Here is a 15,883-nt window from a genome sequence, read left to right as displayed (position 1 = left end):
GTTTGCCTTGATTCATGGAACTGACATTCCAATTTCCTATGTAATGTTGCTGTTTACAGCATCAGACCTTGCCTCTAGTCAGTCACATCCATAGCTGGGTATTGGTTTTGCTTTGTCTTCATCCCTTCTTTCTTTCTGGAGTTATTTCTCCACTGATCTCCAGTAGCATATTGGACACCAACCGACCCAGGGATTTCCTCTTTCAGTATCCTATCATGTGTTTCATACTGTTCATGGGGTTCTCAAGGCAAGAATACTGATGTAGTTTGCCATTCCCTTCTCCATGGACCACATCCTGTCAGACCTCTCGACCATGACCCGCCCATCCTGGGTGGCACCACATGGCATGGCTTACTTTCATTGAGTTAGACAAGGCTGCAGTCCATGTGACAAGATTGACTAGGTTTTTGAGATTATGGTTTCAGCGTGTCTGAAATCTGATGCCCTCATTAGTGAAATCAGATCCTAAAGATTGTATTCCTAAAGTTACAACATTGATAACCATTTTTGGAAAGCAAAAGTTAAGAACCAAGAATAAAAATTAGACTCATTTAAATAGTGCAAAAAAAAAAAAAAAAAAAAGAAAACGGAGGTCAAATTCATTCTTATATATATAAGAAGTGTTTAAAACACAGATGTATGTGTTTTTATTTGAAAGGTAATAATAGTTAATAGAAATAAAAGTTTAGGTATTAAAAAGGCCTAGCATTGTTAAAAGTTAAAGAAATCATACAGAAATAGATCTCAGAATTAAAAAAAAAAAAAAAAAGTTTGCATTTTAGTGTCAGTACAGTGTCAGATAGTCCCTAGTTGAAGCTTGTACTTGTTGTCAAATTCTACTATTGTCCCTCAGTTGAACATTAATTGAATTAATTGGCATTAATTGAAGACTTATTCTGTTGAACCTATCACTTCTGGGTTGGCTTATGCTCCTTTGTTTATATTTCCTTCTTTTATTTGAAAGCCTCTCCATATCTGGTTTTCAACATGAAACGAGGGTGCAGTAGCCTCTTATTTGACCTCACTTGCTCAGTGTTTTGGCGGTGAGGTGGGACACTGAAAACAAATACCTCTGGGATATGTGGGGGTGCTTGAGGTGGATTGATCACATTGGGCTTGCCACTGACAAACGTGATGTGTTCTTCCTGGGTCCACACTGCTCAGCCTCCCTGTTGATACGTGAGGGCACTGTCCCAAGTGGGCCGTGTGTTTCATGCACTTCCCAGCCAGTCAGGCACTTAGGTGCTCAGCAAGGGCAATGACCATGATTGGCTCTGTGCTTTTTGCTCTTCACAAGTCCAAAATCTCAGATGGCTGGTTGGAGGACAGGGCACAGTCCTAGGTGGCCCATGCCTTATGCAGCTCTCTGGTCTCAACCACACAGTTTGCTACCTGTGCCAGAGCCCACAGCCTCAGGTGTTCCATGTGTCTCTTCAGGGTGGCTGACCCCAGGCTGTCATGATCCTGGCCTATGTGAACTGTCCATGAACTCAGGAATTCATCATTAGCAAATTTCAACCAGCTTAGAGCTTGGTAGGGGATGTCTGTAGGACCAAGATACTAGTAACCTATTTCCTTCTGCCTCTGGCAGTCATATACATTCCTCTCTACCTCCATGGAGGAAAGGGTCTTCAATGGAAGCTGGCTTGGTCTTCTTTGGTATTTTCTAGTTTTCTGGTCTGTGAGTGTGCCATGGTTCACTATGTGGACTTACAGCCTTCTTGTAGAAAAAGTCCTTTCTAAAATGGCTGTCTCTAGTTTTCCCATGGTTTATGTTTCTTTGTCACATTAGCTCCATCAGATTGTCCTCAGGGCACTAAATCCTGGTTCTAACAATACTGTGTTTGATACATCACAGGTCTCCCTCCCAGACCTCGTGTATGACTGTAGACAGAAGCATCTGAGTGACTTCTTGGCTAGTAATTGCATTTATTGGCATAATCTGTGTTTTTGTTCTTCTTCCCCTGGTTCTGTTTTTTTTTTTTTTTTTCCCACTGACACCTATGAGAGAGGGTTTCCTATCTTGTTTTAATTTTCCTCCTTTACGACTCCCTCTCCAAGGGAGTCTCGATCCCTAAAAGCTTTTCTTCACTTACATCTCTTATTTTGTCCTACCTCCTTTTTAAGAGATGGGTTTTCATTTCTCGGTTTCTAGGGACCATCAACATCGTTCAAGTTGATTTCTGGAAGGTGTTTCATGTGCAGTTGATCCTTTGATGGATTGTGTGGGAGAAAGTGGACTGTGCCTCCTATTCCTCTAACATTATGAGACCTCCACCATGACTCTGGAAGATCCATTTTATTAACTGAAATCTTGTTGTTATTCAGTCACAAAGCCATGTCTTACTCTCTGTGACCCCTTGGACTGCAGCACACGAGGGCTTTCTGCCCTCTGCATCACCCAGGGTCTGCCTGAAATCATATCCATTGAATGGGTGAAGCTATACAACCTTCTCCTTCATTCTCACCCATGTCTCCTCCTGATTTCATTGTTTCCTAAGAATCAGTTTCTTTTCTAGTGAGTCATTTCTTTGCTCAGGTGGTCAAAGCTTTGAAGACTCATCTTCAGCATCAGTGATTCTAATTCTTCTTCAGAGTTGATTTCCTTTATGTTTGACTGGATTGATCTCCTTGCAATTCAATGGATACACACAAGTCATTCCTAGCAGAGCAGTTTGGTGTTCTCACATCTGTACATGTCTACTGGAAAGACCATAGATGTGACTCAAAGTGCCTCCATTGATCAAGTCATGTCTTCACTTTTTAACATGCTTTCTAAATTTGTGAGAGCTTTTCTTCCAGGAAGAAATTGTCTTCTAATTTTATAGCTTCCATCACCATCTGCAGTGAATTTAGAGCCAAAAGAGGTAATCTGTCACTGTCTTTTCCACTTCCATTTCCCATGAAACTGTGGGACCAGATGTCATGATCTTACTTTGTGTAATACTGAGAAGGAAATGGCAACCCACTCCAGTGTTCTTGCCTGGAGAATCCCAGGGACTGGTGAGCCTGGTGGGCTGCCATCTCTGGGGTCATACAGAGTTGGACACGACTGAAGTGACAGCATATATACATATTTATATGCATATTTATGTATATAGATATACAATTATCTATATAAAATAGGCAGATATGTTTCCATAGCAGAAAATGTTGATACCAAACTTAGATCTCAAAATTATTTCCAACTCCATGTCAACAGGAAATAGCCAAAGTTGTTGATGACTCAAACAGTTCAAGACCTGGGAAGCCTGTAGACCTCCTCGTTTTCAAGAGTAATTTTAATCAGAGAAGCTAGAAAAGCCAGAGACTTTATGAAACCCCTTGCTTTTTCCTATGATCCAAACTCAAATTAACGTTTACCTATTACATTACATGAGTATGACTAATTATACCTGCCTGTTCTCTTTTCTTTATATATATATATATATATATATTTTTTCTCTCAGTCTCTCTTTTTCAAGCTATCATCTACATATTGTTACATTCCTGGGCATTTGCCATCTTCTTATACAAGAATTAAATTACTCCCATGCCAGTCTCTGGCCTTTGACACCCTCTTAAAACAGTTAAGTTTCCAGGACAGAAGGAATCTGTGCTCTAGGAAAACGTCAGGACAGTTTGATAAATAGCTAGATATTTTCAGGAACTGACTGACTTTGAGTACAATTCCTGTACCATCACTTATCTGGAAAAGAACTATGTTTCCTCAAGCTGATGAGAATTTCTTATTAGCAGAAATTTTAGGAAAAATAAATGTGCTTATTTGAATGTTCATGTTAGCGAAGTACCAATTATGTGAGTATGTATGTAACCTCCCATCAGACAGATTAATTCATATCAAGCAAAGTTTGTTGTTTCACCAGCATGTCTAAAGGAATTACCTAGTTTGCCTAGAAAGGAAATCAAAACTTTTGATTTGGCAGAAAATAAAGAGCACATTGAGTGCAACTCTCTCCAGGGAGGCATCACAAATAATCCTTCTATAAAGGCAACAGTTCCTCCAGAGCATCAAATGAATATTATCAGAAGATCTTGCTCAACAGAGAAGACTATATGAAAAGTAGACATAACTGGGAAGAATGGAGGGAAGATGGGAGAAGGAGGATGAGACAAATAGAAACAAACATGTGTCCTGGGTTGGGATTTGGAGAAGCAGGAAATAGATTGAGGATTCAGGTAAGTCACCTCACTAAACTTAAATTTCTTTTGACTGAAAGGAAGCAAGGTGAAGAAGCTGATGACATTTAGTTTGTCTAGAGTGAGAATCAAACAGAGAATGTGTGGTGTGGTCCTGCATCCCCCAAACTGCAATGCAGGTCAAGTAGTGTGGAAGATGAAACATGGGGTTAGAAAGCCAACCTGGGAGGGTTGGTTTTTGACTATGTGGAGATGGAATGTTGGATCTGTGATGACAAGGTGTGTATTGTAGAAAGGAATGGCTTTTGAAAATTCCCAAACTGACAAAGAAGCAGGACCTTAGGGCTCAGTCACCCAGTGAGGTGGTGAGAGTATTGAATTTTCCCCTCTTGCCACATGCTAAGACCTACTATTAGGTGATAGAAAAAGACTAGCCAGAACTACCACCCATGCTTCTGCCACCGCAAACTAGAAGATGATCCCATTAGCGCCATAACATTTCTGCCTGTGATTGCTGGCTCCTCAGCAAAACTGACACCACCAGGGTTCCAAAACTCCAAGTACCTGTAAAATGTGATGGCTTTTTCACAAAGATCTGCTTCACTAGCTGACCGTCTGGCAGGAGTAAAAGAAGTCTCTGTTTTGAGCAAGGCACTCCATAAATTTCAATTATTATAGGAAATATATATTTTTTAAATATAGTGACCATTTAACTGTGTTAACATAGGTAGCTAAAACTGACTTTAAAAGAAATAATATGCTGCTGAAATATTTTTCTATTCTTCTCAAGTTGAGAAGAACCGGATGTTAAGACATTTTAAGTGTAATAAATTTAAATTTTAAGTTCCCCTAGAAACTTGGAAGCAGAGAGAAATCCTGAAGCACTTAAAGGAGTATATGGTGTGGATATATAATATATTGTTACATGAGGAAATAAATTTGAATATTTAAGTTTTTAAAACTATTAGTGGAGGTGTATTATTTGAGGCTATTATCTTTGTATGTTTAAAGGATGATATTTCAAGTCTGGCTATGTTTCTCTATTTTACCTTGGTTTGAAAAGTCACTAATAATGTTCTTCTTTGGTTTTAGTTGAAGTCATCTCATAATCCAAATGTTAAGCAATGCTATCCCCAACTTTTACTAAAAATGAAAAGAAGAGTTGGCACTAAAAATATCTCTCCAGTACCTTCATTAGTTTGAGATTGCTATCCCCAACTTTTACTAAGAATGAAAAGAAGAGTTGGCTCTAAAAATATCTTTCCAGTACGTTCATTAGTTTGAGAATACAAGATGAAGCATGCTAAAGGACGGAGTAATGTGGATGATCGTATCTCCTGGATTCTTCTCGAAACTAGAGGAGAGTGTGTATTTTCAGCCTCCACAATGGTAAGTGTGTCTTTCATATGAAATCCTTCTATAAGCCACATAGTTGCTAGTGCAAGTGTCCCAACTCAAAGTGATTTTTTTTTCTTCATCATCAATTTCAGTTAGACTGAAAGAGCGAAGTGTGATAGATCAAACTGATGTTTAAAATCTGTTGATCTTTTTATATCAGGGTTCACAGAGCAACTACAATCAAGCAAATGGTCACAGGGAGAATTTTGTTACTACGACATTTTCTGTTTCTCAGTACCACATCATATCTCCTTTGCAGATACATGATTTTGACTGATGATCAGCCTTGTACCTTTACAGTTAGATACAGCAATATGTCAGCCCATGAGGATATTTTCCCTAAACTGCAACTGGGAGGCATGGTTCCCAGTGCAAACAATCACTGATGCATCTGCTACTTCTCTTTCAAGGTCAACTCATCAGCCATCTTTCATATAATTACATATAATTTCTTTCATATAATTACTAATTACAACTCATCTCCCAAGTAGGAACCTGATCATGCAGGATACTGTAGATTAAAATTTATGTTGGTGATGCCAACAAATTCCTACATTTCTCTTATTTCAATATTAAATTTACATTTTCACCTTCATAGTTTCACTTTCTATTCTGAAATAATTAAGAGGAACATGAGGCTTTATCTCAATGCCTGTGTTTATATAAAAGTGCATTTGTATAAACTGTCGGGCTTTTGAATGGTCATCTGAATTAAATTTGTCCATTCCAGTGAATTTTAATTCATTGAATCCTGAAAGTCTGATGTTCACACTTGTCATCTTCTGTTTGACCACTTCCAATTTACCTTCATTCATAGACCTAGCATTCTAGGTTCCTATGAAATATCGTTCTTTACAGCATCAAACTGTACTTTTATCCATAGTCATATCCACAATTATGTGTTGTTTTTCCTTTGGCTCCATCTCTTCTTTTTTAGTGATTTCCAGAAGCATATAGGACACTGAACAAACCTGGAGAGTTCACCTTTCAGTGTCCTATCTTTTTGGCTTATCATATTGTTCATGGGGTTTTCAAAGCAAGAATACTGAAGTGGTTTTCCATTTCCCTTCTCCAATGAACCACATTTTGCCAGAATTCTCCACCATGTCCAATCCATCCTGGGAGGCCCTACATGGCATGTCTCATAGTTTCATTGAGGTAGACAAGGCTGTGATCCATTTGATCAATTTAGTTAGTTTTCTGTGATTGTGGTTTTCATTCTGTCTGCCCTCTGATGGATAAGGATAAGAGGCTTATGGAAACTTCCTGATGGGAGAGACAGACTGTGAGTGAACCTGGGTCCTGTTCAGGCCTAATTATGGTATGAGTAATGAAAGTAATTGGGACCTTCTTCAAAAGGACTTGAGCAGGCACTCCTGTATTCAATGCCCACCACCCTGCTGCATCCCATTCTTGGACCATGCCTCTGCTGGAGACTCCTGGACACTCACAAGCAAGTCTGGCTCAGTCTTTTGTGGGGACACTGCCCTTACTCTTGGCTCCTGGTGAACACAAGGTTTTGTTTGTGCCCTCCAACAGTCTGTTTCAGTCCTGTGGAAGTTCTATAATTAAATCCAACTGGCCTCCAAAGTCAAATTCCCTGAGGGTTCTCAATCCCTTTGCCAGATCCACAGGTTGAGAAATCTGTAGTGGTCCTAAAACTTCCTTACCTGTACAAGAATTTCTTTAGAATAATTATCCTGCAATTTGTGGATTGTGTGCTAGGCCACTTTTTGGTGGGTTGAAAGGTTACCTCCTCTGAGAGGGCTTATATCACAAACTGCATGAACAACGTCTGTAGCAGACAGAGCCTCTCTTCCCTGTTAGGCCATTGCTGACCCATGCTTCTGCAGGAGACACTCAATCACTCAAAAGCAGTTCTGACTCTGTCTTTGTGCGTTCCTTGGGTATAGGTGCACAAAATATTTTATTGAGCACTCTCAGTGTGGCTGGTAAGTATTGATTTTAAATGCAAATTCACCCCTCCTACAGTCTTGTTGGGTCTTTTCCTTTGCCATGGACATGTCTTTTTATTTTTTTTTTTTTTTTTTTTTTTTTTGTGGGACCCAACATTCTCCTGTCAATGGTCATTCAGCAGAAAGCTGTAATTTTGGATCTCTCACAGAAAAGATGAATTCACACCCTTCTACTTTGCCATCCTCACTTACTCATGGGCACAAACTGGCAAAGGGCAAAATGCCTACATCCACCTCTGAACTTTCTTCACCTTTGCACTGTCAGATAGGCTTCACAGAGCCAAGGTCACCTCCTCTCTTCTAGGATGTCTGTCTTTTCACAATGAAGAATCCTACCTTATCATGTCATTTGTCTCACATGATGATATTATTTGTGACATGTAAAGAGAGAATGTGCTTTTTGATGGGCTGACCTGAGGCAGCACTATCCCAGAGCCTTCCTCTAATATTGAAAACTTCTCCAGTGCAGTATCTTATCTTTCTGTTCCTCCCCTTCCAGTCTCTACTCTTTTCTGAAGGACTTTCACCTCTTCACAGACTTGGATCCAGTTATAGCCATATCCACCATTTCCACAGGCCAGCCCAGTTATCATAGACTGAAGGGTCCACAGGTTATGCTTTAAAAGCCCCACACACACTAGATTTACACTGGATGAGTCCTCAAGCCTTCCACATACTTTTTCTGTACACACACACATCAACACAGCAGAAACTGTGAGCTTCTTTATGTCTCTTGATGTAAACCCAAATTTGTGAACACACTGTTCTGCATTGTCACTGGCCATTCTTTCCTCATTCCTGTCTTGAACAGGACGACCTCAGAGATGCATCAGCCAGTCTCCCACACTCTGTGGATGCCTGGTGCAGCCTTCTGCTTGCTCCATATCTCACAGTCTATAACATTCATTTCTGTCAGCTGTGGTTGGACACAATCCACACAGAAAATCACACAAACATGGGCAACAAGCTCATGTGGGTAGACACACAAATGTTCAAGGCACGTGAAAACATAAGCAAACAGTGAATATAGATGTTTCTGTAGCTGAAGAACCAGTGCTTCATATGAAATATAGATATTTCCATTTTCTTATAGGAAAATCTCCATTCTAAGCTGAAATATGAAGTATAGAGAAGTCCAAGTTCCATGATGGAGACTTAGCACCTAGGTTTTCATGCAGTACATTCAAACCATTCCCCACTTCATGGAATCAATCCTTTGTTTGGTATATATTATTAGAAATACAGCAAACTCCTTACTTAATTAAAAAAAAAAAGGTGCCCAGATTTTCATTTGTACAATAGAGATAATTCCATTTTCATAAGGGTTTTCCATATCTTCAGAAACCACTGCCAAGATTGTCCTATGTGAAATATCCAGAACTTCACATTTAATGGTAGAAAACCACCACCTAGATAGATATGATGGATGGACAAGTCCATATTTCACATAAGAAAAAGAGGTTCAAGATTTTCATAAAGTGAAATAAAAAGTGTGATACATCATGGAGGAAAACAAGCATCACTATATTTGCATGTAAAAATGTAGGTACTTCTACATTTGAGTTCAATTCAGTTCAGTCTCTCAGTCGTGTTCAACTTTAACGACCCCATGTACTGCAGCATGTCACGTGTCCGTGTCCATCACCAACTCCCAGAACCTCTGCAAACTCATGTCCATCGAGTTGATGATGCCATCTAACCATCTAATCCTCTGTCATCCTCTTCTCTTATTGCCTTCAATGATTCCCAGCATCAGGGTCTTGTCCAATGAGTCCATTCTTCACATCAGGGGTCCAGACTATTGGAGTTTCAGCTTCAGGATCAGTGCTTCCAATGTATATTCAGGACTGATTTCCTTTAGCATCCTTGCAGTCGAAGTGACTCTCAAGAGTCTTCACCAACACCACATTTTAAAAGCATCAATTCCTCCATGCTCAGCTGTCTTTCCAGTCATGACCTCTGGAAAAACCATAGCTTTGACCAGGTGGACCTTTGCTGGCAAAGCAATGTCTCTGCTTTTGAATATGTTGTCTAGGTAGTTCCCAGCTTTTCATCCAAGCAGTAAGTACCTTTTAATTTCATGGCTGCAGTCACAATCTGCAATAATTTTGGAGCCCCCCAAAATAAAGTCTTTTGGTATTTTCATTGTTTCTCCATCCATTTGCTAAGCAATGATGAGACCGGATATCATGATCTTACTTTTTGAATGTTGAGTATTAAACCACATTTTTCACTCTTTTTCATTTTCATCAAGAGGTTCTTTACATTTCTTCACTTTTTGCCATAAGAGTGATTTCATCTAAGTATCTGAGGCTGTTGATATTTCTCCCAGCATTCTTGATTCATGCTTGTGCTTCTTCAAGCCTGGCATTTAGCATGTTGTACACGACATATGAACTATGGACGGAGGTTTGTGACATTGTACAGGGAACAGGAATCAAGACCATCCCCAATAAAAAGAAAAAAAAAAAAAAAAAAAGTGGCTGTCTGAGAAGGCCTTACAAAGAACTGTGAAAAGAAGACAAGACAAAAGCAAAGGAGAAAAGGAAAGATTTATCCATTTCAATGCAGAGTTCCAAAGAATATCAGGGAGTGTTAGAAAGTCTTCCTCAGCAATCAATGCAAAGAAATAGAGGAGAACAATAGAATGGAAAAGACTAGAGTCTATTCAAAAAATTAGACATACCAAGGGAACATTTCTTGCCAAAATGGCCTCAATAAAGAACAGAAATGGTATGGACCTAACAGAAGCAGAAGATATTAAGAGGTCACAAGAATACACAGAAGAACTATACAAAAAAAATTTTCACGACCTAGATAATCACAATGGTGTTATCACTTAGTCTCACCTAGAGCCAGACATCCTGGAATGAGAAGTCAAGTGGGCCTTAGGAAACATCACTATTAACAAAGCCAGTGGAGGTGATGGAATTCCAGTTCAGCTATGAGAAATCCTAAAAGATGATGCTGTGAAAGTTTTGCACTCAATATGTTAGCAAATTTGGAAAACTCAGCAGTGGTCACAGGACTGGAAACAGTCAGCTTTCATTCCAATCCCAAAGAAAGGCAATGCCAAAGAATGCTCAAACTATCGCACACAATTGTGCTCACCTCACACACTAGTAAATAATGCTCAAAATTCTCTAAGCCAGGGTTCGATAATGTGTGACCATGAAGTCCTAGATGTTTAAAGTGGTTTTAGAAAAGGCAGACGAACCAGAGATCAAATTGCTAACATCAAGGCAGTGGCACCCCCACTTAAGTACTCTTGCCTGGGAAATCCCATGGATGGAGAAGCCTGGAGGGCTGCAGTCCATGGGATCACTGAGGGCTGGACATGACTGAGCGACTTTTCACTTTCAGGTATTGGAGAAGGAAATGGCAAACCACTCCAGTGTTCTTTCCTGGAGAATCCTAGGGATGGGGGAGCCTGGTGGGCTGCCGTCTATATGATCACACAGAGTCGGATATGACTGAAGTGACTTGGCAGCAGCAGCTGTTATCATCGAAAAAGCAAGAGAGTTCCAGAAATATATGTATTTCTACTTGTTTGACTATGCCAAAGTCTTTTACTGTGTGGATCACAATAAACTATGGAAAATTCTGAAAGAGATGGGAATACCAGACCACCTGACCTGACTCCTAAAAAACTTGTGTGCAGGTCCAGAAGCAACAGCTAGAGCTGGAGATGGAACAGCATTTTGGTTCCAAATAGGAAAAGGAGTATGTCAAGGCTATATATTGTCACCCTGCTTATTTAACTTAAATGTAGAGTACATCATGAGAAATGCTAGGCTGGAAGAAACACAAGCTGAAAGCAAGATTGCTGGAAGGAATATCAATAATGTCAAATATGAAGACAACACCACACATAGGGCAGAAAGTGAGGAACAACTAAAGAGCTTCTTGATTAAAGTGATGAGGAGAGTGAACAATTTGGCTTAAACCCCAGCATTTACAAAACTAAGATAATGGCCGCTCGCCCCATCACTTCATGGCAAATAGAATGGGAAATGGTGGAAAGAGTGCCTGACAGTATTTTAATTTTTATTTATTTATTTATTTTTGGTGGTGCATCTCCAAACCACTGCAGATGATGATTGAAGCCATGAAATTAAAAATGCTTACTCCTTGGAAGGAAAGTTATCACCAACCTAGACAACATATTAAAAAGCAGAAACATTAGTTTGCCAACAAAGGTCTGTCTAGTCAAGGCTATGGTTTTTCCAGTAGTCATGTATGGATGTGTTATTTGGACTATAAAGAAAGCTGAGAACCAAGAATTGATACTTTTGAAATGTGATGTTAGAGGAGAGTCTTGAAAGTGCCTTGGACTGCAAGGAGGTCCAATCAGTGCATCCTAAAGGAGATCAGTCCTGGGTTTTCATTGGAAGGACTGATGTTGAAGCTGAAACTGAAATACTTTGGCCACCTGATGCAAACAAGTGACTCATGGAAAAGATCCTGATGCTTCAAAATATTGAGGGCAGGAAGAGAAAGGGATGGAAGAGGATGAGATGGTTAGATAGCATCTCCAACACAATGGACATGAGTTTGGGTAAACTCAAGGAGCTGGTCACAGACAAGGAGGCCTGGCATGCTGTGGTTCATGGGGTCACAAAGAGTTGGACACTATTGAAGTGAACATTACATACAATTTAAATAAGCAGGGTGACAGTATGCAGCCTTGTCATACCCTTTCCCTATTTGGAAGCATTCGGTTGTTTTACATTCAGTTCTAACTGTTGCTTCTTAAGCTGAAACAGATTTCCTGGAGGCAGGTAAGGTGATCCAGTATTTCTATCACTTTAAGAATTTTCCACAGTTTGTTTTGATCCACACAGTCAAAAGCTTTGGTATAAACAATGAAGAAGAAATAGATTTTTCCCCCTCTGGAGCTCTCTTGTCACTTTGATAACCCCACACATGTTGGATATTTGATTTTTAGTTCCTCTGCCTTTATTAAATCCAGCTTGAACATCGGGAATTTCATGGTTCATGTACTGTTTAAGCCTGGCTTGGAGAATTTTGAACATTACTGAGAGAGTCATTTCCTAGGCAGGTTGATAGGAAATCTAGGGGTCCCCAAAGAGAGAGGGGGTCTGGGATTCTCAAGGAGGAAGAAAGGACAAACTTTTCACAGTCTTTGTAGACCAGGACCTGGGGACTGGAGGAAATAGCCTGCAAGTGTCAGACATTTTTATCTCTCTTAAGCGGCAGGAGGAAACAAACTAGCAATATTTTTTCCTTCTCTATACAAATTTAAAGGGAGGTTTCTCTTAAAATACTGTGTTGCCATAATGACACCTGGTTTTGCCTGAAGTTAGCTATTCTTGAGCCTAGAGATAACCAATGCCTTTTTCTTATGAAAATGTTTGTCTTAAGCTATGCTAATGTACTATGCCTTTACCCCAAACTTTGTCTCCAAGTCGGTTCTGCCTCTTGGCCCAGAACCTACTTGACAAACCAGTATGGATATTGTTCCCCTAATCTATGTAAATGAAATTATTTGTATGGTGGTCTGCCCTTCTTTAAGATTCAAGTTTTATGGCCTAGGATAATCATTTGGTGCCAAGATTATCCCAAAAGGCATCTTACGGGTGAGGGGCCTGGTGCCATTCTGAATTTTAAGACATTCCTTTCTTTCATTAACAGACTGCTAGTGACTATAACATCCAGCTGAAGACTAGCAGGGGGGTACTCTTTCTGCCCCCTTCTGATGCCTATGTCAGAAGCTTTCTCTATCTCCTTTATACTTTAATAAAACTTTGTTACACAAAAGCTCTGAGCGATCAAGCCTCGTCTCCTCCGGGGGCCAAGAATCTTGGTGTATTCGTGTGATTCAGCAACAACCTTTCATCTTGGGGGCTCATCCGGGATCCTTCAGGACAAGGTAAGGATGCTTGGAGCTTTAGTTCTTTGTTCTCTTAGCGAACACGTTTTCTGCTGTGCTTTACTAAGTCTACCGTGTGCTTGTGTGAATGAATGGCATGCCCTGCGTGAAACAAGTAAGGAGCCCTGATCTGCATTTCCACGGTGATCTCATACGGCTTATGGCAGAAACCTGTCGGGGCGTTATACCGACCTGCCAATGCCAAGAGGCACCCAATGTCTCCTTCGGGAACCGACCAGAAATGGGCAAAGCGTGTGGACTGAACTCTCCTTTCTCGGTCAAACTTTTCGGTCTCTTTGACCATTTCATAACTCCTTGGGAATTAGAAGTACTAACCTAATCTATCAGATCATAGACTTTCAAGGGACTTGTGATCTATACTGTTACTGTGTACTGTGGCTTAGGTCCCAAACTTGGATTGGTAGTCAAGAAAGTATCTAGCCTCACTAGGAATTGAAAGTTCGGAAGCTAGATGGAGCTCTAGCTCCCAGAACATCTCTGAGGTTAAAGGTTACTTAGATTGGGACTGCAATGGGTTTTTTCTTTGGTAACGCTGGCTCTTAGTGGATCAGAAGAGGCTGTTATACTGGTGTGGTGATGCTTGGAAAGAACATCTCAGTTTTATGTTCACCTTGGTCTTATTGTGGTCAGGAAATACTCAGGGTCGTGCACAGGCACTCAGGTGATGAATGTTTCCCCCAGTAGTCTTAGTTTGGGAGGCATTCCGGAAGGTTACTCTGATTCACCCCGGTTGACATCAGAGGCAAGCAAGGTTAAGGGTGAAGAGCTGGATGTCATGTAGGGATGCTATCAAGTCTACCCCTGGTACATCCCCACCCCATCTCGGTGGTAGAACCGGGAGGGACGAGTACGGCCCCTGCGTCGGTAAGGGACAGACTAAGTCCGACCAGGAAGGAAAAGCTTTTGGTGTAACGTCTGTCTACACCCCCATCTAGAGCAGGGAGGGACGCCTCCAGTAGAAAAAATGGCGCTGGTCGCTTTTTTCCCTCTCTTACAGATGGGAGCTAACAATTCCAGCCTCACTCCTTTGAACTGTATCCTGAAAAACTGGGATAGATTTGATCCCCAGAGCTTAAAGAAGACACACCTGGTCTTCCTATGTGATACTGCATGGCCACGGTATCCATTGGAGGACGGTGAACGATGGCCTGTTGGAGGGTCTCTTAAGTATAATACTGTTCTACAATTAGACCGGTTCTGTAAGGAACAAGGGAAATGGGTAGAAGTAGCATATGTGTTGCCCTTTTTCTCTCTGCGAAATATGCCAGACTTATGTCCTAAGGGTATAGATTTGGGCTTGAAACCTTCAGCTCCCTCCTATCCTCTTACTTTGACCCCGTACCTGGGACTCCAAACTGGGATTCAAACTGCCAACATGGAGGTCCAAACAACTCCTGTCTCAGTACGACCTCAGACTACTCTGGTTTTAGTAGAAACTCAGACCATCAAAGTAAAAGATGAGATGGAGGACAGGAGACAAAGAGAAGAGGAAAAACAGGTTTCTCCAATCTATCCCTGCCATCATATGTGCAGAGCAGCCAGAGAGACTGAGGAACAGCCACACAAGCTGTTGCCTCTTTATAAAACACCCACTGGGAGAAATAATCAGTCTGTGAGAGTTAATAAACCTTTTTCTTATCAAAAAATACAAAGAATCAAGGAGGATCTGGGAGACTATTTAGAGGACCCAGAAAAATATATTAGAGCTTTTAAAGGTGTTACTCTGCTTTATGACCTCACTTGGAAGGATGTGATGTATATCTTGGGACAAACGCTGACTCCTGAGTCAAAGACTTGAGTTTTGGGAAAAGCGGTTGCTTATGGAGATGAGTGGCTTGGTAATGAATCAGTAGGGAAGAGGGAGAACGAGATAGCTGCCCTCCCCACTGGGAATCAGGCGGTCCCAACTATAGAACCAGACTGGGACTACAACACAGCTAAAGGAAGATGGGATCAGAGTCATTTTGTTAGATGTGTTCTTGAGGGACTTAGGCAGGCGCGTTCTAAGCCTTTAAACTATGGCAAATTGGCAGATATAGAACAGGAGGAGAAAGAAGCTCCTGGTAAATTCCTAGATAGACTGAGAGAAGGCCTTCGAAGATTCACTGAGATTGATCCCCAAAGTGAAGAGGAAAAGTGATCTTAAAGGATAGATTTCTCACTCAGTCGGCTCCAGATATCTGCCATAAGCTATTAAAACAGACGTATGGACCAAATCAGTCTTTAGATACTCTGTTACAACTGGCTCAGACAGTCTATTATGGTAGGGAATATGAGGAAAAGAAAGAAAGGCAAAAAAAAAAAAAAAAAAGGAAAAGGCGGAAGCCTTCGCCATGGCTATGAAAAACGTTCTTAAACAGCCTGAGAAAAATGCCCAGAGGGGCCCAGGTGAAAAGGGACGGGCTTGCTACTGCTGTGGAAAGGAGGGGCACCTCAAGGGGGATTGCCCTCAGGC

General features: G+C 40.8%; 1 protein-coding gene across 1 annotated transcript; it reads left to right on the top strand.

The window, feature by feature from the left end:
- Positions 1 to 4,733: 4,733 nt before the first annotated feature.
- Positions 4,734 to 5,815, top strand: LOC138986989 (heat shock transcription factor, Y-linked-like; the record flags this gene model as incomplete). Its single annotated transcript, XM_070366969.1, has 3 exons — positions 4,734 to 4,791; positions 5,233 to 5,337; positions 5,699 to 5,815. Coding segments are annotated over 3 exons (280 nt in total), but the record flags the coding sequence as incomplete, so codon positions are not given.
- Positions 5,816 to 15,883: the final 10,068 nt, after the last annotated feature.

This window comes from Bos mutus, unplaced genomic scaffold (assembly GCF_027580195.1).
Source record: "Bos mutus isolate GX-2022 unplaced genomic scaffold, NWIPB_WYAK_1.1 CTG352, whole genome shotgun sequence".
Taxonomy (NCBI): domain Eukaryota; kingdom Metazoa; phylum Chordata; class Mammalia; order Artiodactyla; family Bovidae; genus Bos; species Bos mutus.
Note: the sequence above shows the minus strand (reverse complement) of the source record. Positions and strands in the feature narration are given on the sequence as shown.